Genomic DNA, 26,432 nt, shown 5'->3' on the forward strand with positions numbered 1-26,432 from the left:
TTCCTTCCTTCCTTCCTTCCTTCCTTCCTTCCTTCCTTCCTTCCTTCTCCCCCTCCCTCCCTCCCCCCCTCTTCCCCTCCCTTCCTTGCTTATGTTGAGGACAGAAGTCAGTGTCAGGTGTCTTCCTCCATTACTCTTCCATTTTGGTTTTTGAGACACTGTCTCTCACTAAACCCAGAACTCACTGATAGGCTGGAAAGACAGGACCCACCTGTCTTTGCTTCCTAGGCACTAGGGATGCAGGTGTACATTGCCATACCTTGTTCTTTACTTGGGTTTTGGTGATCTAAACTCAGGTCCATATGCTTGCTGTTAACTGAGCCATTTCCCCAGCCTCTTAACTTGGGTTGTTTGTTTTGCTTTTTCCTCCAAGTTCTTTACTCTGCCATGCTTATCCTGTAGAAAAGCACAGGGTAGGATGAGCACGGATAGGGCCTGGAAGACCCAGGGTGCCGTTGACTTATTTCTCTGTTCTTTTCTAGGTGGCAGACATGTTGCTGGAGCTCTGTGTCACCGAGTTAGAAGATGTAGCCACAGATTCACAGAGTGGCCGTCTTTCCTCCCAGCCTGTGGTGGTAGAGAGTAGCCACCCCTATACAGATGACACATCCACTAGTGGCACAGTGAAGATACCAGGTATGTGGAGCGCCATGGGAAGGGCTGCACGGTCCACTATCTGTAGAAAGGCTTGTTTTGCAGCTACTTTCAGAGCAGCAGTCATTTCCCTTTTGTGAAAAATAAGAAATAGTATTATTTCAGATCCTTTTCCAAAACCTTTGTAACATAAAACACAACATAGCAGCTACATTATTTAAGTTTTCTTTCTGTTGCTGTGATAAACACCATTACCAAAAACAGCTTGGGGAAGAAAAGGGTTTATTTTATTTGGCTTATGCCTCCTGGTCATATCCATATTGAAAGAAGTCAGCCAGAAACTCAGGCAGGAATTAAAGCAGAAACTGTGGAGTGGTGCTGCTCACTGGCTTGCTCACTAGCTTATGCTCACCTAGCATTCTTACATATCCCAGGCCTGGCTACTGTGCTGTCATTGTTTCTAGGCATTTTCAATGGCTAGCGATAAGCTGGATGGATAGTTGGACACAGTAACTGACTTTTGTATGTATGATGATACTTGACTGCAGTTGTAAAGTGCAAGGTTTCTACACTAACACCGTTCTTTTATATCTGAATCTTGGATAGTGCTGGTCACAGTGGGCTGGGCCTCTCATATCAATATCAGGCAGACCAATCTGACCTGGCAGTTCCTGATTGGAATTCCTTCTGGTGACTCTAGGCTTTCTCAAGTTAATAGCTGCAGCTAACTAGAACATACCTAAGTAAAAATCTAACAATTCCACTATCAGGTAAATTCCCCTTCATTGAAGACCTAGGTCTCGAGTCAGCTGACCCCACATTCTGTGGACTGAAGTCGTCTGATGTTGAGTCCCTCTGATGTATAATTCTGGGAGCCTCTGTTCCTCAAGTATATATTTTTAGTTTCTTCCTCCTTTCCTTTCACTCTTCCTGTTTACCTACTACATGGTTTATCTGTTGAGGCAGTCTGGCAAAAGAACTTTTATTTGCCTGATAGAATTGTCATCTTGGGGGCTTATTGCCTCTGTTTGCTAAACTAGGCCTAACCTTGAAAGCTTCTAGCCTCCATACAATCTAACCAAGGCCTAGAACATTTTCAGCCTCTGAGACTTAATAAGCTCAGCCTTTCTTGTTCTTAACTGAGCTGGCTGGTTCAAGTCAGCTATTCTGGCTCAAAATTCTCTCCTAGCTAACTTATTCAATCTGGCTTCTCTCAGCCCCTGAATTGCTCTGTTTGGCCTCAAACTAACTCCAGCAATTTACTCTAACCTTCAGGTTCTGTTTCATTCTCTGACTTGTTCTGTCTTCCCTGTTTAGCTTATTCTCTGTCTGTATCCTGTCTCTCTGTTACTGTCCTGGTGCACCTGGCCCCCTCCTCTAGTCTTTCTCTCTGCATAGCCCCTTAAGTAGCTTCCCTTTCTTCTCTTTTCATGAGAGTTAGCTGCATCCTGTTCTGTCAAGTCTTTCTCTGATTTGTCAGTTTTTCTGCCCCTCAATTAAACATTACTTTTGAACATGGGTACTTTCTTGTACAAATTAACTTTACCTTCATTGTTTAGGATTAAAGGCAGGTACCACCACGCCTAGACCTAAGCTTTTCTTTACCTGAAACTTGTTCTATACCAGGCTGGCCTTGAACTCAGATCTGCTTGTCTCTGTCGCCTGGATTAAAGCATGTATTCCGGCCAGATTATATAGACCTAGAAGATCTTTGGATGTGATCTCTTGCTAGAACAGCCATTTTCTGAATTAACATTCCTCTATAGCAGTTAGGTGGCAGAACTTACCCTTCTTGGTCCAAATCTACTTTTGTACACTCCCACACCTCAGCATGTTCCTCAGCCTGGTCCTGATTCAATGTGTCATTGGTTCATCCACTTGGCAAGCTATTTTGTTGATTTCTACCAGCCTCGGCAGTGTAACTCAGGCCGAGGAACTGCACATCGCTCCTTAAGATGTCAGCTGCTGTTGCTACTCAGCATCAAGATTATTGATTCATCAGGAGTTACCAAAATAGTATTATTTTCTTTAAATTGCTTCCTTGTTGCTTATTATCCAGACTACTTTAGAAAGGTATTTTCCCTCACCTTTTAGTTGACTAACCAGTGATACTGTCTACAGGAGAAAGGCAGGATATAGGCTTGCTTCTTTCCTTGTGTTTACTGTGTTTTAGGAGAATGAATCCTTTCCCTGTCACTTGTCCAAAGTGCCCATGTCATATTTGTGTGTTTATGTCATTAAGAAATCATTGACAATGCGACTTCCAAAGTAGTTCTGGTGGGTTTTTTCATAGCTCCCATGCAGTCTGCAGTGGCCAAGAATTCTAGGGTTGTCTTGTATGATCTCCCTTCCACTTAGGATTGGCTGTGGTTTCAAGAGCACAATTTGGTGCTAAGAGACTTATTGCTACTATATTGTCATTGTTTCTAAACATTTTTGCCCTGTTGTTCTCCTTGTGGAGTTCATGACCCCTCCAGGTTTTTCTATCTCCCTCTTCTTCCATAAGGATTCCAGCACTCTGGCCAAAGTTTGGCTATGAGTGTCAGTATCTTCTTTGATACCCTGGTGGGTAGAGTCTTTCAGAGGTCCTCTGTGAAAGACTCCTGTCCTGTTCCTTGTCTTCTCCTACTTCTGATGTCTATCCTGATTGCCCTTCTGAATGAGAATTAAGGATCTTCTTTAGGGTCTGGGGGTCCCGCAGGGACTGTTACTCCAACCAAGGACCATGCATGGAGAGGACTTAGACCCTCTGTTCAAAGGAAGCCTATAGGCTGCTCAGTTTGCAAGTGGATTCCCTGGTAAGGGGGGCAGGGGCTGTCTATGACATGAACTCAATGGCCAGCTCTTTGATCACCTCCCCCTGTACGGTACAGCCTTGCCAAGCCACAGAGGAAGATGATGCAGCCAGTGTTAATGAGACCTGATAAGCTAGGGTCAGATAGAAGGGGAGGAAGTCCTCCCCTATCAGGAGACTAGGGAAAGGGCATAGGGTGAGAAGAGGGAGGGTGCATAGGCCTGGGAGGAGATGAGGGAGGGGCCTGCAGTGGGGATACAAAGTGAATAAATTGTAATAAATAAATATATAAATAAAATTAAATTGAAAAAAACATTTTCAGTGACAGAAATGAGCTGGATGGGTAATCACAATGACTGACTTTCCTAAATCTTTTTTTCTCTAAGATTTATTTAGTTATTATGTCATTATGTAGTACAGTATTTGGTCTGTATGTATGTCTACAGACCAGAAGTGAGGACGAATTCTCATTATAGATGTATGTGACCCTCCATGTGGTTGCTGGGAATTGAACTCAGGACCTCTTGGGAGAGGAGTCAGTGCTCTTAACCATCTCTCCAGCCAATGACTAACTTTTATATGGACTGCAGTTTTATTTTTATTTTTTTACATTCTTTTTTTTATTTTAGTTTTTATTAATTACATTTTATTTACTTTGTATCCCCCGTAGCCCCCTCCCTCCTCCCATCCCAATCCCACCCTCCTTCTCCCTTTTCCAGGCATGCCCCTCTCCAAGTCCACTGATAGAGGAGGTCTTCCTCTCCTGCCTTTTGAACCTAGTCTATCAGGTCTCATCAGGACTGGCTGCATTGTCTTCCTCTGTGGCCTGGAAATGCTGCTTTCCCCTCCGGGGGATGTGATCAAAGAGCAGGCCAATCAGTTCATGTCAGAGACGGTCCCTGTTCCCATTACTATGGAACCCACTTGGACACTGAACTGCCATGGGCCACATCTGTGCAGGGGTTCTACGTTATCTCCATGAATGGTCCTTGGTTGGAGTATCAGTCTCCGAAAAGACCCCTGTGCCCAGATTTTTTGGATCTGTTTCTCTCCTTGTACAGCTCCTGTCCTCTCCAGGTCTTATTATTTCCCACTTCTTTTATAAGATTCCCTGCACTTTGCCCAAACATTGGCCATAAGTTTCAGCATCTGCTTTGATACCATGCAGGGTAGAGTCTTTCAGAGGCCCTCTGTGGCAGGCTCCTGTCCTGTTCCTTGTTTTCTCCTTCTGATATCCATCCTCTTTGCCTTTTGAAATTTGCAGGTAAATGGTGGGAACTGGAAAAGATCATCCTGAGGGAGGTTCCCCAGAAGCAGAAAGACACAGGGTATATACTCACTCATAAATGGATATTAGACATATAATATAGGATAAACCTACTAAAATCTGTACACCTAAAAAAACTAATCAAGAAAGAGGACTCTGGCTAAAATGTTCAATACCCATTCAGAAAGGCAAAGTGAACTACAGTTTTAAAATGCAAGATGTCTGCTAACCTTGTTCCATCATATCTGCATCTCTTTTCTTAATGTCAGATCCTGATCAGAACAGACTTGGTATATTAATTCTCTTACTACCAAAATCAATTACTAGGAACTTGGCAGGATCTCTTTCTTCTTCAGATTTTCCTGTCTCAATCTGAACTCTTGTCTTAGATATAATGGCTCCTTTTAGTTGTTCTGTAACCTTAGTTTTACTGCATCAACTAGTCCTTCCTCAGCCTTTTGTCTGAGCATGCAATAAATTCCTGTGTAGATCCCTGGGTCAGTCTTGTCCACTACAGGTCGTGCCATTTGAACTTAAAAGGTTGCTTTTCTGCTGTTAAGTCCTTGGATCACTTATTCATCTGTGAAAGTATGAGCAAGCTAATGTTTCCTCCTTTAAGCTGTTGTGCTTTTCTGCTATAAAAATTATATAAGAGTCTATGTTCACGTTTGTCATCCTAGCTAATATTTGCAGAGAAAGGATGTACTTTTAGTTTGTAACGTTCTTCCAGAGCATTTTCTTGAGTCAGTTTGTGAATACAGTCCCTAACTTAGTTTCCTTTTCAAGGCATTGTGATATCTGTATTTTGGGTGTCCTGGGTTTAGTGTTGGCTATTTCCTTCCTTGGGTGTTTTTACCTCTTACCCCTCTGTCTGTCTATGTTGTGCTTTCTGAGTCTTCTTTTTCTGACTTAAATTTTCATTTTGAAATTTTTTTGTTGTTATTGTAAGTTTTGTTGTTGTTGTAAGTTGTGTGTGAGTTTTAGTACTTACATATTTTGGTTTCCTAATTTTTGTCTGTTGCTCCTTGCTGTCTTGTGTCTTTTTATCTGTTGTTTTGAGGTAATGGTGGCAGTTGTGGTATGTGAAACCTTTCTGGCCAATGTTCATTATCTGTAGGGGTATGACTCCATACTTGATTTTTCTAATAGTAATTTTTAATAGTTTTATTTTTTTTTTCGTTTTTAATGTGTAGATCATTTTCTTTAACTTTCAGAATGAAGTAGGGTTTGGGAAAGTTTTTTTTTTTTTTTTTTGTCTGATTTTGTTTTGTTTCCATTTTAATCTGTTACACTTTCATGACAAATTTTAAAAACACGGTTGTTCATAGTAGCATAAGCCCTTAATCTCCGCACTGAGGCAGAGCCTATGACTCCTGTGAGTTCCAGGTCAACCAGGGATACAAAATGAGACCTTGTCTAAAAGACCCAAAAAAAGAGCTGGGTGTAGTAGTGCATGCTTTTAAGCAGGAGGCAGAGGCAGGTGGAGGTCTGTAAGTTTGAGGCCACCCTGGTATAGATGGTGAATTTTAGGACATCAGAGCTACACAGTGAGACGCTTTCTCAAAAAAACACACGAAAAAGTAGAACAAACAAGCAAGCGAAAACACAAAAAGAAAAATTTAAAAACTAAAGTGTCAGCTAGAGCTATAACTAAGTAAAGTGCTTGCTGTGTCATCATGAGGACCTAAATTTTATTCCCACCCCATGCACATTGGACTCCAGCCAATGGAGTAAGGTAGACGGAGCTCTGGGGCTTACTGACCAAGCAGCCTAGCAGAGTTAATGAGCTACAGGCCAGTGACAGACTCTATCAAAAACCAAGGCAGACAGTGCCTGAAGAGTAGCACCTAATTTGTTCTCTATACAGGCACATAAACACACACATACACTCACATACATGCAATAAAAATTGAACAAGAAGTATTTCTACCTAGCTTTTAAGTAGAAATCAGATGATTATCTTCCTCTTTTTCTCACTTCATATCTATCTACCAACCAAAAATATGTTCCAAAATCAGTAATTTCTTAGTAACTCTGCAGGCCATCTGGGCCAGTCCAATATAATTTGTTTTTCTCCCACTCACTTCTTATGTCCTCTCATGTAACATTCAAATCCATTCTCTAAAACTAGTCAGAGCTGTCAGTCCTTCATGAGGAACTGCACAGTATATTTCTGTGATGGTGAATTTAACCTGAAGTCCTGCAGTCTCTCCTTTTGCTCTCATTCCTTTTGCAGGGTCTCCCCTAATTGTTCTCACAAGACTTTGGATACCAAATAGTGAGACTTTACATTAAGCATTTCTCAGTGAATACCAGCAATTCAGTTCTGCCACTACTAGAACACCCAAAGGTTAAGGGTACAGTCCAATAAGTCTGTCCCTATTTCAGATGTCACCCCATAGCTTACATCAGATTTGGCTATAAATCAGAAGTTCACAGAACCAATTGTGTTTGTCACCTTCCGATCACTATAACAAAATACTCGAGGTAAAAAATGTAAGGGTTTATTCCCCCTTTCAGTTTTGGAGGTTGCAGCCCATAGTCACTTTGCACGGGCATCATGTCAGGGCAATACATGCAGGAAGTGAAATACAAATCACTCATCTCACAGCCAAGAAGCAAAGAGAGACTGGAAGGAGTCAGATTCCCACAGTCCTATCTATGAACACACTCCTAAAGACTTAAGGGCCTTGGTTGGAGCCAAGGACCATGTGTGGATATAACCTATAACCCCTCCTCAGACATAGCCCATGGCAGCTTAGCATCCAAGGGAGTTTCCCTAATAAGGGGAACACGGACTGTCTCTGACATGAACTCAATGGCTGGCTCTTTGCCTCCCCACTCCCCCCGAGGCAGGATCAGCCTTGCTAGGCCACAGAGGAGGATATTTCAGCCAGTCCTGATAAGACCTGATAAACTAGGATCAGATGGAAGGGGAGGAGGACCTCCCCTATCAGTAGACTTTAGAGAGGGGCAGGGAGGAGATGAGGGAGGGAGGGTGGGATTGGGAGGGAATGAAAAGGGGGCTACAGCTGAGATATAAAGTAAATAAACTGTAATTAATATTAAAAAAAAAAAAGACTTAAGGGCCTACCATAAGGCCCCTCCTACCTCTTAAAGATTACTCTGTCTCTTTGTAGTGCCAAATGGGGGACCAAGTTTGTAACTCACAGACCTAGGGGGGGCATTCAAGATCAAGCTTGGTCAGATGATAAAATTGAGACATGGAAGTTTGCTTGGAGGTGAGAGAACAGAACAGATTGGCTAAGTGGGGTGGTTTCTGGCCTTATAGTCCATGGGTAGAGCTGTCTGTCAGGGGCAAATGATGGGGAAGGTGAGCAGCCTAAGGCTGTGATTTTGGTGCTGGTTCTTTGCCAGTTCCTAGACATGGTTCTTGTTTCTCTCATCCTACTTCCTGAACTGTGACTTTTACTTGCTCTCTGGAGTTTCCACTGTGTTTTTTGCTTGCTTATACTCCAGGTGCAGAAGGACTCAGGGTGGAATTTGACCGGCAGTGCTCCACAGAGAGGCGCCACGATCCTCTCACTGTCATGGATGGTGTCAACAGGATTGTGTCGGTGCGGTCAGGTGAAGAAGGGAGGGCAAGTAGGGACCGTCCTCCTCACTGTGTTCTGTAAATGGAGTTGTTAGCATAAGGCAGGACACTGGTGCTTCATTCCATGGGAACTTTCAGGAAGGCATAGTAAGGTAATGAGTTGTAAAACAGTAGATTTTGTTTTCCTCATTCTGGGTCTTTGAATAAGATGATCTGTGTGATCTGTGTTTCATACCACTATCAGAGAGGGTTATTGAGTGTCTGGTATGAGAGATGTCCTGGCAGTTGGACAGCTATGGATGTGTGAGAGTACTGTGTGAGGGACCTGCAGCACTGTTGGCATACTACAGAGCTTAGAGGAATTCTGTTCTGACTGATGGCAGTGAGGGTTTGGCTCATCCAGTGCTGTGCTGGATGGTGGGCAGAGTGCACAGTGGATGAGAGGCTTGGGGTCTGGTTTTGTCTACTCGCTGAGCTCCATGAGGTTGGGAAGAGGAGTCTAATAAGCTTACCTAAAAACTTTGAGCATTTTAGAACTGTTAATGCAAGGATATGCATGTGTGTGTCTTTTCACTTCTTTTTAATGGTGGTGGTGATGGTGTGTGTATGTATGTCATTCATCCCTCCACATACACACATACACACCTCCCTAGCTGAGCATCAAATCCAAGGTCTTTGTGCATGCTAGGCAAGCACTCTGCCACTATGCTATATCCTCTTTTATAAAGGGTGAAAAATTTTCCCTGTGAAAAGCTAAGTGTGAATGTTTGGGGTTTTATGGGCTGCATGTTGTCTCTGTCTTACCATTCAAAGTGTATGTAGAAACCAGCATGACTATATTGCATGGTGTCACGTAAGTCATTGGTTTAATGTGGTACAATGATGATGGACATGGTTTTTCTGGCATTTTGATAAATGTCTGTCAAAAGAGGTCTCATTTGTGTTATTAGTTGTGCTGGGTCTTGCTGCTTTGAGAAGCAAGTCCAGCAGGCTGTGTATATGCTGTTGCCTCGTGCTCCTACAGCAGTAGGTTGCCCAGTCTCTTGCTCTTCAAGAGACCATCACATAGCTCCACAGACCTTTGGATCTGACCAAATTGCTCCATTCCTTCCTTGAATTTAGCTTGTGTTAGCTATGCTGAATTGTTCAGAAATACCCTTTGTGGGGATTTTGGCCCTTTTTGCCATTTACCAACGACCTGTCATACTCAGAAGCATCCTGAGAATCTACCTTGGTGTGAACCTGTTCTCCCTGTAGTTGTCACAGTACATCTAGTTATGTGCATAATTGTTTCTCTTTTTGGTCATAGCTTCTTTTGGGGCAGTGTGTATGTATGCGCCTTCAGGTTCTCCAGTACTTGGATCAGGGGCTTAATAGAAATCTGTGGAAAGATAGAATAGCTTTGACCCACTGTGATGTAAGCTTGAGAGTTTTGGGCTGGAGGAGCTAGCTGACCTTTGGACCTGATGTGAACAACTTTGTTTTGCATCTGGGAGTTTTGGTGGCTGATATTGGAGTCATCCTAATTCCAGGGTGTACTTTCCTCTGCTAGGTCGAGAATGGTCTGACTGGTCCAGTGAACTGCGTATCCCTGGTGATGAGCTAAAGTGGAAGTTCATCAGTGATGGGTCTGTGAATGGGTGGGGCTGGCGCTTCACAGTTTATCCCATCATGCCAGCCGCAGGTAAGAGGGCTGTGATCATTTGTTAATCTCCTGCTGTGATTATCACCCAAGCAAGTGAAACTGTGCATACTTTTCATTCCATGATTTAAGGGCTGTCTTCTGCTGCCCTGGGAGAAAACACTGTTAAGAGTCCTTACCTGGGGAGTATCAGACAGAGAGCCATCCAAGCCTTCCAGGTGTCAGGGTACCTAGCGCCATCCTTACCTCTTGTAGAAAGGAGTTGGTACTGGTTGTTGTAGCTCCTAATGCTTTTGGTTCACAGTTAAATGTCAGTTTGAACTGCACGGCCCAGGATTGGAGCTGGTTGCTCAGTGGTAGAATGCTTGCAAAGCATGTACAATCCCTAGGTTCAATCCCCAATACAGGAAAACAAGCAAGCAACAAATGAGCAAAAAATTGCCTTACATAACTTAGATGGCAGTGCTGTGGGCTTACCTTTCACTGCGTTCCAGTTGGGAGTTGAGTTTGTGAGTTTATACATAGGAGGTGGTCCCCACCATATCACAAAGGGACATTTGCAGCACTTCTTCACAGGCCCTAAGGACCTACTCTCCGATCGCTGTGTCCTCTCCTGTCCATCCATGGACCTAGTGACCTGTCTCCTGGACTTCCGACTCAATCTCACCTCTAACAGAAGCATTGTCCCTCGTCTTGCTGCCTCTCTGGCTGCATGTGCTCAGCTGAGTGCCCTAGGTTAGTGGTACTCCACCAATGGTCATGTTAGTGTACCTGGCTAGAAGAAAGTAGTCCAGCTTCTAACCTTTCCCTGTGTGTTGTTTCAGCTGCCAGTCATAGGATGTGGGCTCTTCAGAGGCTGAGGAGACTGCTCACCACAGAATTTGGACAGTCAATTAACATAAACAGGCTGCTGGGAGAAAATGATGGGGAAACAAGAGCCTTGGTATGAAGCACTAGGGTTTCCTGACCTGTGACCCTTTAGGAATAAATATGTTGCTTTAATCCTTACAATCTCTAAGCCAGCAAGAAGAACTGGGAATTCTGTATGAGACTTTTGTCACATCCAGTCTTTTTCTCATGTGGCTGAATTTGCTAAGTTGAAGCTCGTCTAATTTGTATTTTATTTGACCCCTGTGAATATAGGTCTGCACTAGATTTTACAAGCCTGACTGGCCACTTCCCTTTTATTGTACTGTAATGAGAAGATTTCACTCAGGTTATTTCAACCATAGGAGAAGAAGGACAGGATTTGTATGCCAGAGAGGGAAAGTTCCCTGGGAGTGGATATCTAAAACCAAGACCAAACATTCTGAATGTTGATAGTTTCTTTTCATTATAGACACAAACTTTTCCCAAATTGAAAAGTTACCCCCCCCCCCACTTTTTTGAGGGAATATAAATTTCTATAAGAACAAAAGAAACCAGGGGCTCTTGTGTATTCTAGACTTCTATAACCGATATTGTTTTGTTGTTTGTAAGAGCTTCACAGGTAGTGCTCTTGCTGCTTTGGTGAAAGGCCTTCCAGAAGCTTTGCAAAGGCAGTTTGAATATGAAGACCCTATTGTGAGAGGTGGCAAACAGCTGCTCCATAGTCCATTCTTTAAGGTAATATTTTACTTATTTTTAAAGTGGTAGTATGCAGCTCTTTGGCTGGGAGAGCCACTGGGAGCTGCTATGGTAGTGTGCTGTGTCATAGACTTGTTAGGGAGAGTCCAGTACTACCAAAGGGCAGTATGAAATATATCTCACGAAGTGGTTACATGATCGAAGCCTTTAGTACATAAGCTGTTTTCTTATATTAGTATGCTCTGAGATACACAAATGTTCTTAGTTATTGTATGCTGTGGGTGTTGTCACTGCTGTTGGTCTGGGGTCCTGTGTCTCCAGAAGCTGTTGTATTCCTAGAAACTCACTCTGAGAAAGTGAGGAGCTTGGGAATAAGAGCCCTCAAATCTCAGGTTGGCAGCCAGTGGCCTTCTTTCAAACATTGACTGTGTTTTGAAGAATCCCTGTGTTTCCAAATTTTTGTTGACTGCAGGTGCTAGTGGCTCTTGCTTGTGACCTGGAATTAGACACACTCCCTTGCTGTGCAGAGACCCACAAATGGGCTTGGTTCCGAAGATATTGTATGGCTTCCCGTGTTGCTGTGGCCCTGGACAAAAGAACACCATTGCCTCGTCTGTTTCTTGATGAGGTAAAAAAAACAAAAACAAAAAACTTTACATTATTTTTGGAATTGCTTTTGAGGTGTGACTATAATGAAAAATATGCCAATATAATAAGACATGGTTTGTTTTGCTAAGAAATACCATAAAGAAACTTGTGGATAAAAATAGGTAATATTTCAATTAATTTTTACCAAAGTACTGAGATATAATGAAATGGTATGGAAGGGTTTTTTTTTTTTTTAACATTTTTAAAGATTTATTTATGTATGTATTTTATGTATATGAGTCATCTGTCTTCATGAACATCAGAAGAGGGAATTAATTCGATTACTGATGTTTGTGAGCCACCTTGTGGTTGCTAAGAATTGAACTCATGATCTCTGGAAGAGCAGCCAGTCTTTTAACTGCTAAGCCATCTCTCCAGGTCTTCCTTCCTTCCTTCCCTCCCTCCCTCCCTCCCTCCCTCCCTCCCTCCCTCCTTCCCTCTCTCTCTCCCTCCCTTTCTTTTCTTAAACCATCTAAGAGTTGATGTGATAATACTGATTTTTCCATACTATATATAAAATCATGATGTTGATGTTGGTATAACTTTATATTCCCATTTAAAGATTTCTCCTGTCTTCTTACTTTAACTGTCTTTTGTTTTGTTTTTGTTTGTTTGTTTTTTTACTATTTTGTACGGAAGAAAGGATAAGTCAGGCCTCACACTAACCTATGTTGGACTGGAACTCCAGGCTGTGTTTAAACTCGTGCCTCAGCCATATAAGTGCTGAGATTATAGATGTGAGTCACCACACCCAACTTATTTGTTTGACTCATAATAATATTTTGTAGGTCGCTAAGAAAATTCGTGAGTTAATGGCAGACAGTGAAAATATGGATGTTCTTCACGAAAGCCACAGCATCTTTAAAAGAGAGCAAGATGAACAACTTGTGCAGTGGATGAACAGGTATTTCAGAACTAAGAAACAATGTTGTATATAAGTGTTTATGTACAAAGTTCTCTCTCACATCAGATGTTCTTTTAATGTTGTTGTAGGCGGCCAGATGACTGGACACTCTCTGCTGGCGGTAGTGGAACCATTTATGGATGGGGCCATAATCATAGGGGGCAGCTTGGAGGAATCGAAGGTGCAAAGGTGAAAGTTCCTACTCCTTGTGAAGCACTTGCAACTCTCAGACCAGTGCAGTTAATTGGAGGAGAGCAGACACTGTTTGCTGTGACAGCTGATGGCAAGGTAAGGGTGCACTTTTTTGTATATTATGCTGTTGTTAAGATGGAGAAAGTTGTTACTAGATATTTTGTTTGGTTTTTGTATGTGTAAGGACTTGTGCTTAAATACTATCTGAAAAATGTTTATGATTTCACCAAAAGCAGATAATGATCTTAAATATTCCTGTGTAATCTTCAGATGTATTTTAACTACTGTATTTGTTTATTTTTGAAGTATGCTATATTTATTAGCTGTATTCTTTTAAAAATTAAATACTTGATGTCAGTCTTACTCTTCTCTTTGTTTGTGTGTTTGTTTTTTTTTACTCTTCTCTTTGTAATGCAGCTCATGCTTCTCTCTAGATAGCCATAATCTATAAGTGAATCTTTGTTCCTTTTCAGTTTGCCTGCTTATGTTGTTTTTCTTTTGTATATACAGGAGCTGTATCTTTGTAGTTGGAAACTGGGGTACAATATTGGATGGGGAAAGGGGGTACCGTCCTCCAGTTACATCTTGTTAGACATGCCACCAGTAGCCCATAGGATTTTCCTCCAAGAGGCCTCATATCTCAAAATTTCCACCATCTCTCAGTAGTGCTACCCTAGGGACCAAGGCTTTTACACATGTACATTTGGAGACTAGTCTCCAAACCATAGCAATATATAAACTCTTAACATTTACTGTGATTTTTAGGTTAAATTTTTCTCTGTGGTGTAAAAATGTATAGAATGCCGATTCTTTTGGGTATTTACAAAATACAGGAATATTTACGTTTTCTCATCTTAGCTCTATGCTACTGGCTATGGTGCCGGTGGAAGACTGGGGATTGGAGGGACAGAGTCAGTGTCTACTCCAACACTGCTGGAGTCCATTCAACATGTGTTCATTAAGAAAGTTGCTGTGAACTCAGGAGGAAAACATTGCCTTGCTCTCTCTTCGGAAGGAGAAGTTTACTCTTGGGGTGAGGCAGAAGATGGGAAGTTGGGACATGGCAACAGAAGGTATTATATAAAAATATAATTTTCAATGTTTTTCTTGGTTTGTTTTAGTGTTGACACAGTGTGTTGGTCTTTGCCTTTAGAATATTTGCAATAACTTGCTCAAATTAGGGATGTTAATGACAGATTTATTAGAATTAGGTTAACATGTCACTGTATATGGGCTTACCTGTATTACTCCTATTCAGGGAAGGAAACATGAAGTCTTGAGGTTTTTATTTACAAGTTTTACAAATACTAAACATCATTCTGTCTATCATCTTGTCTATCATCTGTCTATCTACTCTTCAGTGAATCACATTGGGCATTTTGAGTATCATTGCATGATACCAAAAATTCTAAGTATACAAGAAATGGCATAAGTGATGGGGAAGGTGCCACTCTTCAAACCAAGGAACCAGACTTTGGTTTTTAAAAATGTATTGCATCTACCACCCAAAGTGGAAATGGAGGAATATCTTACAAATAACTAAAAAACACCAGACAGAATATACAGGAGCCCAAACGGCACCGAATGTGAGATAGCAATATAGAGTTCCCTGAGAAATAGGAAAGAAAGCTAGTGCAAAAAATTTTCCCAGTAGATCATCAGTAGACAGTTTCCAAGTTACAAAGTAAGGAGAGACGCTGGCGTACAGTAAGAGAATCCTGTAGTTTAGGGATGACAGAATTAGAGGTATAAGGAGGCCAGAAAAGGGAGACTTTGTGGAGAGCACCACAGAAGAGAGAGCTGTACAAGGAGACCCCAGGGACCTGTAGAACCCAGTAAGGCACTCAGACATGAAGCCTAAGAAAACAATCCTTGGTGCTCACAGAGAGGTCCTAGAAACCCCATAATTCATATGTTATCAGAGCACAGAAGTAATAACGAAGGACTGAAGAGTTGGCTTAGCAGTTAAGAACACTTTTGAAGTGGGTTCAGTTCCCAGCAAGCACCCTTGTTGGAAGGCTCACAACCATCTGTAAGTCCAATTCCAGAGATACTGCATGCATATGGTCCATTTACATGCAGCAAAACACTCATAACAATAAATACATAAATACCCACTAGCAGGGGAAAAAGGAATCATACACTGTTGATATGATTCCTCCACCAAAACTTAAAAACTGAAACCATGTTTTATAAAAAATAGAACTCAAAGCTCAATTATTTTTATGACTATAAATAAATCTCTTATCAAGCTAAACATTACAATGTCCTTTAGCCACTCAAAAATTGCAGATATGCAGAACAAAAAATACACCCATATGAGAAGAAAACTATTCAATCAAACTGGTTCAAAAATGCTGCAGTGATAGAATTTATTTATTTTAGCTATATACCATGTTGTCAGTAAGTAAGTAAAACCTTGAACATGTTAAGTAGAGCCTAAAAATTATTTAAATGCCTAACTCAAAACCCTAAAGATGAAAAATACATTCACAGAAAGGAAAATGAATTAGGTGGAATTAATTCCCGAATAATTGCTATAGAAAAAAAGACCAGTGAACTGGAGGACAGAACAATAGAAACTATCCAGAGTGAGAACACAGGAGGAAAGGAATGTGCAAATGACAGAACACTAGTGAACTATGGGGCAGTACCAAATGGCTTAATGTGTTAGTAATTAGAGTATTTAAAAGAGGGGAATGGAAGATTTTTAAGAAATAACTGAAGTTCCAAATTGTTTAACAGCTATAAACTCATAAGTGCAATAATCTTAAAAAAAAAAAAAAACCCTAAGCAAAAGAAACATGAGGAAAATAAATACTGTGCCAAAGTAAATTGACTGTAGAATATTGAAAAGCAGGTGGAAGGGGTCAGATTAAGCTGTGGTAGGCTAAAGGCATATTTAAGGAGTGAAAAACAATAATAAAGTAATAAAATAGGTAAGCAATCAGAAAACATAGTCAAGTAGAAAACAAGCAGCAAGGTGAGATCTTAAAGCAAGTATGTTTATGTCAGGTGTAGTGATCAGACATCTGATTAGGGTCTGGGGAGATGGCTTAGTCTGTTTCATGATTGAGGACCTAAGTTTGACTCCCTGAATTCATGGTTTCTTGTTGGTTAGTTTGGGGTATTTGTTTGTTTGTTTGTTTGTTTGTTTAAAAGCATGATGGCATTTGCATAGAACTCCAGTGCTAGAGATAGGCAGGTCCCTGAGGCTCAGTGGCCAGTAATCCCAGCACACATATCAAGTTTAAGTCCGTGAAAGATGTATGACACCCAAGATTGTCCTTTGGTCTCCATACCCACACATGTACACGTGCACTGCACACACTTAAAATAAACTAAAGTTCAAATGTTGGGAAGATGTATACCATGCTGAAACTAACCAAACAAACCCACAATATTTACATTAATAGCGTACAAAATATATTTTCACAGCAAAGAATATTGACAAGGATTACAATATTTCTTAATGATTAAGTACTCAGGTCATCAAGAAAACATTAACATAGTAAATGTTAATCTTAGTCAACTAATAGACATTGCAAATTGATGAAAATAAAAATATGCTCCAACTATTGAACTAGAGCAATGACTCTGTGGTTAAGAGTACTAGCTGCTCTTCCAGAGAAAGCAGGTTTGATCCCCAGCACCCACATGGTGTCTTACAACTGTCTGTAACTCCAGTTCCAGGGGATCCAGCACCTACTTCTGCCTTCTAAGGGCATTGCACTCATGTTGTGCATAGGCATACTTACAGACACATACTTACAGACACATAGGCATACAAACAGACAAAAAAAAAAATTGCAATGAAAAGATTTGCTAGAACTGCAAGGGTAAGTTAGACAAATCCCTATAGTCATGGCTTTAAATACCATTCCTTTCATATTTGGTAAAAGTGAGTAGATTTTAAAAATACGAAATGCATGAAATATTGGGTAACTACCAACTAACTTGACCTAATTAACATTTTAAGAAAACTGTGCCAAACAAAATTCTGATCGTTTCATGTGGGCATGGAACACCTACCAATAGACTATGTATTGGACCACAAAATAGCAGATTTGCAAAGCAAAAGGATACAATTTTATACAAAGTTTATTCTCTTGTGTACAGGGAAATTAAATTGGATATCAATAGCAGATCTTTGGAAATCATCCTCTAATGCTTGGAAAGCAAATTAAACATTTTTGTGCTCAATCTTAGTCAAGAGGCAGAAAAGCAGTTAAAACATTGAAATAACTGATGGATCAAAGAACGGATGAAAAGATAAATACAAAATAATTTTAAGCAGAATGAAAGTAAAATTAGCTTACCAAAATGTGTGAGATCCAGAAAAAGCAGTACTTAGAAGGAAACTTATAATGTGAAATGTCTTTTTTAAAGACAGTAAAAAAAATGGTACAAAACCATGACTTGAGACTGTATACACTATAATATAGGAATTCCAATAAGAAGAAGGACAAATGAAACTCAAAAGTGAGCAGACAAAAGGGTCAGAATCTTAACACAGAAGGCCAGTAGTTAGGAAAACTGGTTCTTGGAGGTAAATACAATTAGCAAAACTTTTATCAAGACTGATAGTGAAAAGAGATTTCAGGTCACAGGAATTTCAGATATGAGGGTTTCCATACGTAGTTTGCAGGTGTTAAAAGATCACAGAGTAAGACTGGGGATGTAGCTTAGAGGTTAAGCATTTTCCCACCTTCCTTGCTTACCCCAGGCCCTGAGCTCAGTCTTTGGGACCACCAAAGTAAAATAGATCTTTAAAATTAAAACAACAAACAAAAACAACCACCACAGCAAAAAGCAAACAAAAAACCTAGAAGTAGCAATCAAGTGTGATTATGTTTTCCTGTAATCAGGGTGTTTGGGGAAAGACAGGATAAAAGATAAAGGCCAGGCTTCTCTGTGGTCTACATAGTGTACTCTAGGCAGCTGAGGACTGAATACTGAGCCCTGTCTCAAACAGAGCAGAGACCACAGTTTAAGAAATAGCTTTATGGCAACAAACTGACTTTTTAAAAAGAATTGGACAAACTCAAAAACAAACAAAAAAGCAGCAATCCACAGACTCAGAAAAATAATAATTTCCTGAAAACACATCTCCCAAACCAAATGACTGTTGAATGCTGATGTAATGTAACCTTTTTCAGAACATTCAAGAGAAAGAATTTTCACTGATTTCTTTTTCTTTTTGGAGACAGGATTTTTGTATTTAAAATTACTCAGGCTGGCCTCAAACCCGTGATCTTCCTCTTGAGCCCCCTGGCATTACAGGTCTGTATCACTAAACCTGTTTGTTTGGGAGCTTTTGGGATGCTTGCAGATTCTCAACCACCAAACTATAGTGTATAGTCTTATACACTAACTCATTTTTTTTAAAGATATCATTACCTTCATCATAACCAGACATTATTAGGAAAATACAAATCAATATCGTGCATAAGGGCCAGGTAAAAGGCACACACACCTCTATCACCTATCTATACATGAACAAAATATTCTCTGGCTCATAGATGGGCCTTATGAAAACACATCATGGGCTTTGTTTAAAACTGTAAAAGCCCTGCTTTTTGGCATTTTGTTAACCTGTATAACGGAAGATAAACAGGAAATCATGAAATTTTGATTTCACAGCAGAATGATTCTTCTTTTTAAAAAAGACTTATTTATTTATTTATATGAATGTTCTGTTTGCATGTACACCTGAAAGTCAGTAGAGGGCATCAGATCCCATTGTAGATGGTTGTAAGCCACCGTGTGTTTGCTGGGATTGAACTCAGAACCTTTGGAAGAGTAGCTAATGCTCTTAACACTGAGCCATCACTCCAGCTCTCTAAATGGTTCTTCTTTATTGGCTTAATAATCACTTGCCTGAGAGGGAATATTTAGAGGCACACTTTGAAAAATAAATAGGTAGCAAACAGAAATGTTTTAAGTTTTTCTTTAAATTTAAACAAAAATGTTTAAATTTTAAAATATGTCACAATAAAATATATTTGTTATATTTGTTGTATTTGATTGCAGTCCATGTGACCGCCCCCGTGTCATTGAGTCCCTGAGAGGAATTGAAGTGGTTGATGTTGCTGCTGGTGGAGCCCATAGTGCCTGTGTTACAGCAGCTGGAGACCTCTACACATGGGGCAAAGGCCGATACGGCCGGCTGGGGCACAGTGACAGTGAGGACCAGTTAAAGCCAAAACTGGTGAGAAGGTACTGGGTTTAAATGCCCAGGTCCAGACTCCAGTGTCTGCTCATGCTGGAGTGTTGAAGAGGGATGGAGCAGTTTGTCTTTGGTACTGTGTTCTTTTTATGTTAGGGTCAGTGGTTGTAGTATGTTTTGTTGTTGATAGAAATACACTGTGTTGATACAACATTCCTTGTAAAGGTGTAAATGAACAGTCTTCATGGTTGGCTCATTGGGACCAATGTGTGCTTCCTACAGTTCAGATTTATATTCTTCATATAAATATAAATTTATATTATTTACACATAGAAGAGTATATTTCTATCTTAAATAAATATTAAAATTCCCTCTTTGTAAAGTCATAAACATTCACAAAGTAACTATTATAAAGCCTTTTTTCCCCCAGTGATCTCCATCGTGTACTGTCAGCTGAACCCTGAATCTGTTTTTTTTCTGAAGGTGGAAGCACTACAGGGCCACCGTGTCATAGACATTGCCTGTGGCAGTGGTGATGCCCAGACACTGTGCCTCACTGATGATGATACTGTCTGGTCCTGGGGAGATGGAGACTATGGCAAGCTTGGCCGAGGAGGCAGTGACGGTTGCAAAGTGCCTATGAAGGTATTTCCTGTCTGTGCAACCCAGATCTCCAATTGTTTTCCCTTCAGTGTGTTTCTCAGGAACATTCTGTTCATTGCAGGAAGTACACTGGAGTAAAAAAGTGAGTGAAAGGGCCAGGACATTTGGATACCTTAAATGCTGTTTGTGTCCATTTGGGAAAAGCATGTAATCCAGCAGCATTTCAAAGAGCCTGTGGTTTTATTAGTCCATAGGTTGGTTTGAGGGATAGAGATAATAATGGTTCCACTCACTTCAGTTTACAGTAGTAAATAGGGGCTGCATCATCTAATGTACCATATAGACTAGAGCTTTCTTCTAGTAGATATAATGGATTTAAGGTAAAGAGAAGAGGCCATGACCTACCAGATCCATAGGCCTAAGTTAGGGGCCCCTTGTGTTGTTTTTTAGGAAGTGAGTGACTCAGCAATACCGTAGCCTGATTTGACTGTCTTCGGTGGGTTGCTGTAGAGACTGAGGGGTGGTGTGTCTAGCTGCTGTTAGGTCAGTGTGTTAGATTGTTTGCGCTGCAGTGTGTGAGTAGGGTGGTGGTGTACAGTTGGGGTACTTGGAAGAAGACTAGGGCTTATGTGTGATCACTTTACTTTTTTGCTGAGAACAGAGAGACTCAGGGGACACAGACATCCTGGGGTGGAATCTGACCGGGTGGTTCATACCGCGAGCCCTTCACATGAGGGTCCTGGGTCCAACCATGTAGCTTTTATTTGGAGTTGTGCTTCACAGTGCAATTGCTATTAATTTCAGAATGACTTTTTTAGTCTAATTAAGTTTTAAGTTTTTCAATGAAAATTCACAGTGAGGCATAGCAGTCTATGCCATAATCACAGTATTCCAGGTTGTAAAATCAAGGCTTACCTTGGGTTGTATAATGAGACCCTATAAAATAAAGAAATTCAATTAAATTCCACTCTCTAACATTGAATGCTGCATGTGAATCTCAGGGTGGCTCCGCTTTAGTCATCTGTCACCCTTCCTTTTTCTCAGTACAGATATACTGTAACCTCATTTTAAGTTGCTCAGAATTTCTACTTTCATGAAAGGAAATGGTTTGCCTTGGACTACATTAACTAAGGAAGGCTTTTTACATTAAAGCATTAGGATATTGGACATGGGAAAATCTGGAGGAGGTTATTACTGATGGCACTGTGACAGGGCAAGAGATCCAGACAGACTAGTTAAGAGAATGAAGTTTTAGTCAAATCAATTTTAAATTGAAATTGATTTAAAATTAATTAGGAGATTAAGTAGGAAGACATACACAGAGATCATAAGGAGCAGAGTTTGCTGATAAGGAGAAGTAATGACCAGATAAGTAGAGGATAGACGCTGGGTGTTCATGGAGTCAAAACAGGTCACAGGCATGCTAACTGAGGATGAATTAATTATGCTAACCTGGTCAGAGGACCGGGATCCCAATATTCCTTGCTGTCTGATGCTGCTTTCTTGAGGGTCTCGGGGTCTGACACCTGCTATCTGTGGCTACTTGCTTGTGGGTCTCGGAGTCTGACAGTGCTGGATGCAGTTGAGGACAAGTAGGGCTTATTGGAGACTGCTACCTTCATGTCAGTCTTGGGGACAGAAGACTTTAGACTTCACTTGATAACATGTTCAGTGTCTTACTGTGCTATATCACATTTCTGCTTCCTTCCTGAAATTACTTTGATTTTGTTAGATGCTAATATTGTATTAATATTAATGTATTAACATGTCAAATATTAATGAAATGTTTGACATGAGTTCAGAGTTCTTTCTAGATTTAGTTAAGTCTCAATGTGATAGCAGCAGTCATCAGTGACCTTGATAAAGTCTGTCTGATTGAGCCTTTTCCCTTTCTAGATTGATTCTCTTACTGGCCTTGGAGTAGTTAAAGTAGAATGTGGATCTCAGTTTTCGGTCGCACTTACCAAGTCTGGAGCTGTTTATACATGGTATGTCAGACTGAGCAATCTCACTAAAACCGTATTTTAAAATTTTAATTTTGTTTGGGCATTTTGCCTGCATGTATGTCTGTGTACTATATGGGTGCCTGGTGCCCACAGAGGCCAGAAAAGGGCATCATATTCTTTTGGAACTGGATTTAGAGACGATAGTGTGCTACTGTGTTGGTGCTAAGAATTGAACCTGGGTCTTCTAGAAGAACAAGTTTTCTTGATTGTTGAGCCATCTCTCCAGTGCCTAAAACCACTGAAACTAATTTAACTGCCTTCTTGTTAACTTTTGTGACAGCCTGTGATTTGGGTGTTGGAGTGCAGAACTTAAACCATGAGGGTAGCAGGGTAGCAGGGTGGAGGGTGGCAGGGTAGAATGCAGATGACCATAGCCCAGTAAGTTGCATGCTTTCCTTTTATGCAGGGGCAAAGGTGATTATCATCGTCTGGGCCATGGGTCCGATGACCATGTTCGGAGACCTCGGCAGGTCCAAGGGCTGCAGGGGAAGAAAGTGATTGCTATCGCCACTGGCTCCCTGCACTGTGTGTGCTGCACAGAGGATGGTAGGTTCAAGCCTGAGAACTGAGGCCTATAACTCTAAGGTTGATTAACAAAATTTGTACTGTAGTTCTAGAGACTGAGGATGGGTTTGACCCCATCATCTTCAGTCCCTGGTGTTTTTCTCATGAATATGTATCTTGTGTGGCTATTCAGAAAGTCAGAGATATTATCCTGAAGATAGGCATGCTGTGGGTCAGCCCTTGGCATCTGGGAGCTCTATCCTCACAGGGTTCCTTCATGCCTCAGATAATGAGTAGGGTTCACTGTGCCTGAACTGTTTGTATGATGTGGTCTGTGTTGATACCTGCCTTCCTCTAGGGTCTGGAGTTTAAGTTGTGCCAGATGACCATTGTCCACCCCAGTGAAAATTCTGACTTATCTGTGCCATCATGCCTGGAAAACAGTATTTCACACTAGTCATCACATGTTGGCAGTGGGACAGTAGTGTACTGTGCATGTCTATTTGGAAAATACTATAGAAACTTGTATCTGGCTTCTACTTTTGTCCCAGAGATCCCCTTGCCTGGTTTTACACGGTGGCTTTTCCCTATAGCAAATCATAGCTGTGAGTGTAACTTTATATTGAGGCTTATAATTAAGTCCTAGAAGTGGGTCACAGGAACTTTTGAGGACTTTCACACAATAGTCAGAGATGATCCAGATGGAATCAGGGTTGTTGAAGAGTCTACCTTGCAATTTGGAAATGTTGGTTAGTGGGAAGTCTTAGCATTGTCACCAAGTCTTTTAGATCAGAAAAGGAGACAACAAGTCAGAGAGGCGGCTAGAAAGGTATAGAGAGATCTACAAAGTGGGGAACTCTAGGCCTGCTGTTACTGGCTTTCAAATTGGAGTTAAGAGTGGCAAATGTTGTGGGTCCAGAGATCTGGACTAGCATCCAGCAAGGAAACAGAATTTTTGTCCAATGGATAACTGAATTATTCCAACAGTTTGAGCAAGAAAATGCTCCCCAGCTCTCCAGAAAGTACAGCCCCACAGGATACTAAATGTGCTTTTAAGCCAGAAAAGCCATGAGGGCTTGCTGTGCAGTGGAGAGCTATCCCACCAGCTTCCACTTAAGCAATCTTTCCAAGTTGTGTACTTTTTGAAGCCATTCATAAGTTTCATAAACAATCGTATCATTGATGGGAGGGTTTCCTATATGAATAACCAAAGTATATGGCCTGTAACAAAATGACATTGTAGTTCTTGATGAAGCACTTAAAATATACTTTAAAAAAATCTAGGGAGGGAACCACAGGGGGTACAAAGTGAGTAAAGTGTAATTAATAAAGAAAAGTAAAATTAAAATCTTTCATAGACCTCAAATCTCTTCTTGATAATTCCACATCAAAATGCAGTAAACATAAGGCTAAGAAAATCAAGGAGGGACAAAGAATAATCCCATAGTGTTTGAACTAGCCTTGGCAGCTTTTGTGTGACTGATTCTGAAACAAATCACAGGGAAAGCTCAGGAGAACACGACAGAGAACGTGTGGAGGCCCCGAGTGTGTTCTCTATAGATGGGGTACTGGCTGACACACTTCCACTTGCTCCCGTTCTTCCTGACACTCGCTTCCATCCCCCATGCACTGCTGGATCTCTTCTCTGTGGTACTTCCTTGCTCTTCCTAGGATTTGGACTTTTCTCATGCTTTCTCTGAAGACTCACTTATAGGGCTTTTTGTTTGCTTTGCTTTTTAAGATGAGGTTTCATGTTGGCATCTGATTTACTGTGTAGCTGAGGATGACATTCAACTGATTCTCCTGTCTTCACTTTCCAGTGATAGGATTATAGGTGTGCACCACCACTCTCTACTCCCAACTTGTACTTTTTTTTTTTTTTTGACACAGTTTTATTGTTAAAACAGAAAATCCTCTGAAGTGAAAGTGTTTATTCTTGGCTTTACTCCCAGGAGTCATGGGAGTGTTTGCTATCATGGAGAGGACTACCTTGACAGCACAGTGCATGCACGACACGCACGCCCCCGCGCGCGCGCGCACACACACACACACACACACAGCTATGGCCATTAAGATAACATTTCATTGCCATACTCTTGCCTTCAAAGATAGGGAACGCTAGATGGTGCCCCATGGCCTGAGATGGGTAGGCTGGGTTGCTCTGGGTGTTGGGTAATGTCATCTTTTTGAGTTGAGTGGGAACTGAGGATGGGGGAGATTTGTGAAGACATTCATATATAAGCATATATACCTCAGCAATGAAGCTTCTAATATCCTGTCCAGAAGGAGGCAGGCTTCCTGGAATATGTAAGCAGCCCATGCTGGCTCATTTTTCCAGTCCTCCTGACCCTAACTTCTATTGTGACACCAGCAGGGTGTGGAAGGTCCCTTTTGATGTTCACATGACAGATTCCTTCTCCCACACATCGACATCGCTGGCAGGTTCCACAGTACTGTTTAAGGAGGGTCTTCCTCTCTGTGGGTAGGTGTAGTGGATTCAGAGATGCCTCATTCTTCACTGGGATCAGCTCAGGCTCTAGGCTCTGTAACTATGTATGAGCCATGTAACTTTGAAGATATCCTTGAGATATCCTTGGCAGGGAGGCTACCTGCCTCCATAATGACGGCATGTGAAGATGCCTTCTGTATGGATGCCCACCACTCCTACACTGAACACCGTAGGCATGACCAGGATGGTGATGATCTTAAAGTCTAGGGATGCTCCCTTGAGCTACAAGATGTCTAGAGCTGCCACCATCCCATCCCTGTTAGTTCTAGAGCTGATGGGCAGGATGAAGCAGCTCATGTGTTTTGTTTCACCATTCTTCGTAGCCTTCATCACCACAGGGGCAATGTAGCTAAGCTATAAGACTGTGGACAGGCTTATCATGATGCCCCACAGGAATCTGCACAGGTTTTTGCAGTTGAAGATGAAGTCGATAAGGGCTACAACTAGGAACCTCTGGATGATATGGCCTAGCAGGCAATTTAGAATTTGTTTGCTGAGGCTCAAGAAGATTTGTATTTCATCCCCACAATCTTGGTGCCCACCAGGAACAATATGTCCATAACCCTAGAGACCAGAAACAGAAGAAAGGAATGAGCACTTTGCCATCAAGCCCCAGCTTCCTCAGGTGATGACAAATACTACCAGGCTCAGGATGTTCATGCCCTCTACCTCCCATCCCAGCTGGACCATGGTTGCCTTGATCTCTCTTGTGTATAGGTGGCAACTTGCTGTTCTCTACAGATGTTAATCTGTGTTGATCTCTGGTACATACAAGGTATCTTAAGAGTGTAATGCAACAGATACCAGCTTAAAAAGAGAAAATATTCTTCACCAGATTTAGGAAGGAATACAGCACCTCTGGTATCTCTAAATGAGCCTTTGATGGTAGTAAAGGAGGCGCCCAGCGGCAGTGCCAAAGACAAGCCCACTCTTGAGTACATTCAGAAAAAGCACAGCCCCAACATGTCCAAGGACTCTCAGGTCCAATCTGGCGGCACCTCCAATCAGGCTACAAACCAGGATGATCAGCAGGCACAATAGCAGCTCTCCAGGAAAGGTGGGGGGAGGTGAAAACAGTCAAGCGAGTGCACCCTGGGGATAAGGGGGGGTCATCATTCTAAGCACCCCTGCCGCCAAGACCTCCAGCACAGCACCAGCATCATTCTGTCCACAATTTTGAATAGCACCAGCAGATGGGCATGAAGGCATTGGTTTACCTGGTCCTAGGAATTGCCACAACCACCTGCTATTGCACTGTAGTTCTGTCTTGAGCCCAGCGTGGGGCAACCATTTGCAGTAGGATCCACAGCCACCACCCCTTTGGGGTCAACCTTCAGATGATTGGCAGTCAAGCTGAGCTGCAACCAGGAGTTCCTTGAGAGCCTAGAGGTTTTTAAGACAGATAATTGAGGCTGAAACTTTGGAGGAGGCCTTGGATTTATGTGTCCACTGGCTTGTGGCGGTTGTAGTGTTGTCCT

At 41.5% G+C, this 26,432-nt stretch overlaps 1 protein-coding gene across 2 annotated transcripts in view; it reads left to right on the forward strand.

Annotated features, from left to right (window-relative positions):
• Positions 1 to 26,432, forward strand: part of Herc2 (HECT and RLD domain containing E3 ubiquitin protein ligase 2) — a 184,166-nt gene that overhangs the window by 143,349 nt on the left and 14,385 nt on the right. For both annotated transcript variants that reach the window (XM_055607517.1, XM_055607518.1), the window contains exons 70-83: positions 483 to 636; positions 8,136 to 8,243; positions 9,764 to 9,895; positions 10,430 to 10,588; positions 10,678 to 10,796; positions 11,333 to 11,458; positions 11,892 to 12,047; positions 12,856 to 12,971; positions 13,061 to 13,259; positions 14,022 to 14,236; positions 19,197 to 19,374; positions 19,816 to 19,977; positions 21,832 to 21,923; positions 22,348 to 22,487. In XM_055607517.1, the coding sequence (XP_055463492.1) occupies positions 483 to 636; positions 8,136 to 8,243; positions 9,764 to 9,895; positions 10,430 to 10,588; positions 10,678 to 10,796; positions 11,333 to 11,458; positions 11,892 to 12,047; positions 12,856 to 12,971; positions 13,061 to 13,259; positions 14,022 to 14,236; positions 19,197 to 19,374; positions 19,816 to 19,977; positions 21,832 to 21,923; positions 22,348 to 22,487 (2,056 nt within the window). The remainder of the gene's footprint in view (positions 1 to 482; positions 637 to 8,135; positions 8,244 to 9,763; positions 9,896 to 10,429; positions 10,589 to 10,677; positions 10,797 to 11,332; positions 11,459 to 11,891; positions 12,048 to 12,855; positions 12,972 to 13,060; positions 13,260 to 14,021; positions 14,237 to 19,196; positions 19,375 to 19,815; positions 19,978 to 21,831; positions 21,924 to 22,347; positions 22,488 to 26,432) is intronic.

This window comes from Psammomys obesus, unplaced genomic scaffold (genome assembly GCF_907164565.1).
Source record: "Psammomys obesus unplaced genomic scaffold, mPsaObe1.curated_primary_1811, whole genome shotgun sequence".
Taxonomy (NCBI): domain Eukaryota; kingdom Metazoa; phylum Chordata; class Mammalia; order Rodentia; family Muridae; genus Psammomys; species Psammomys obesus.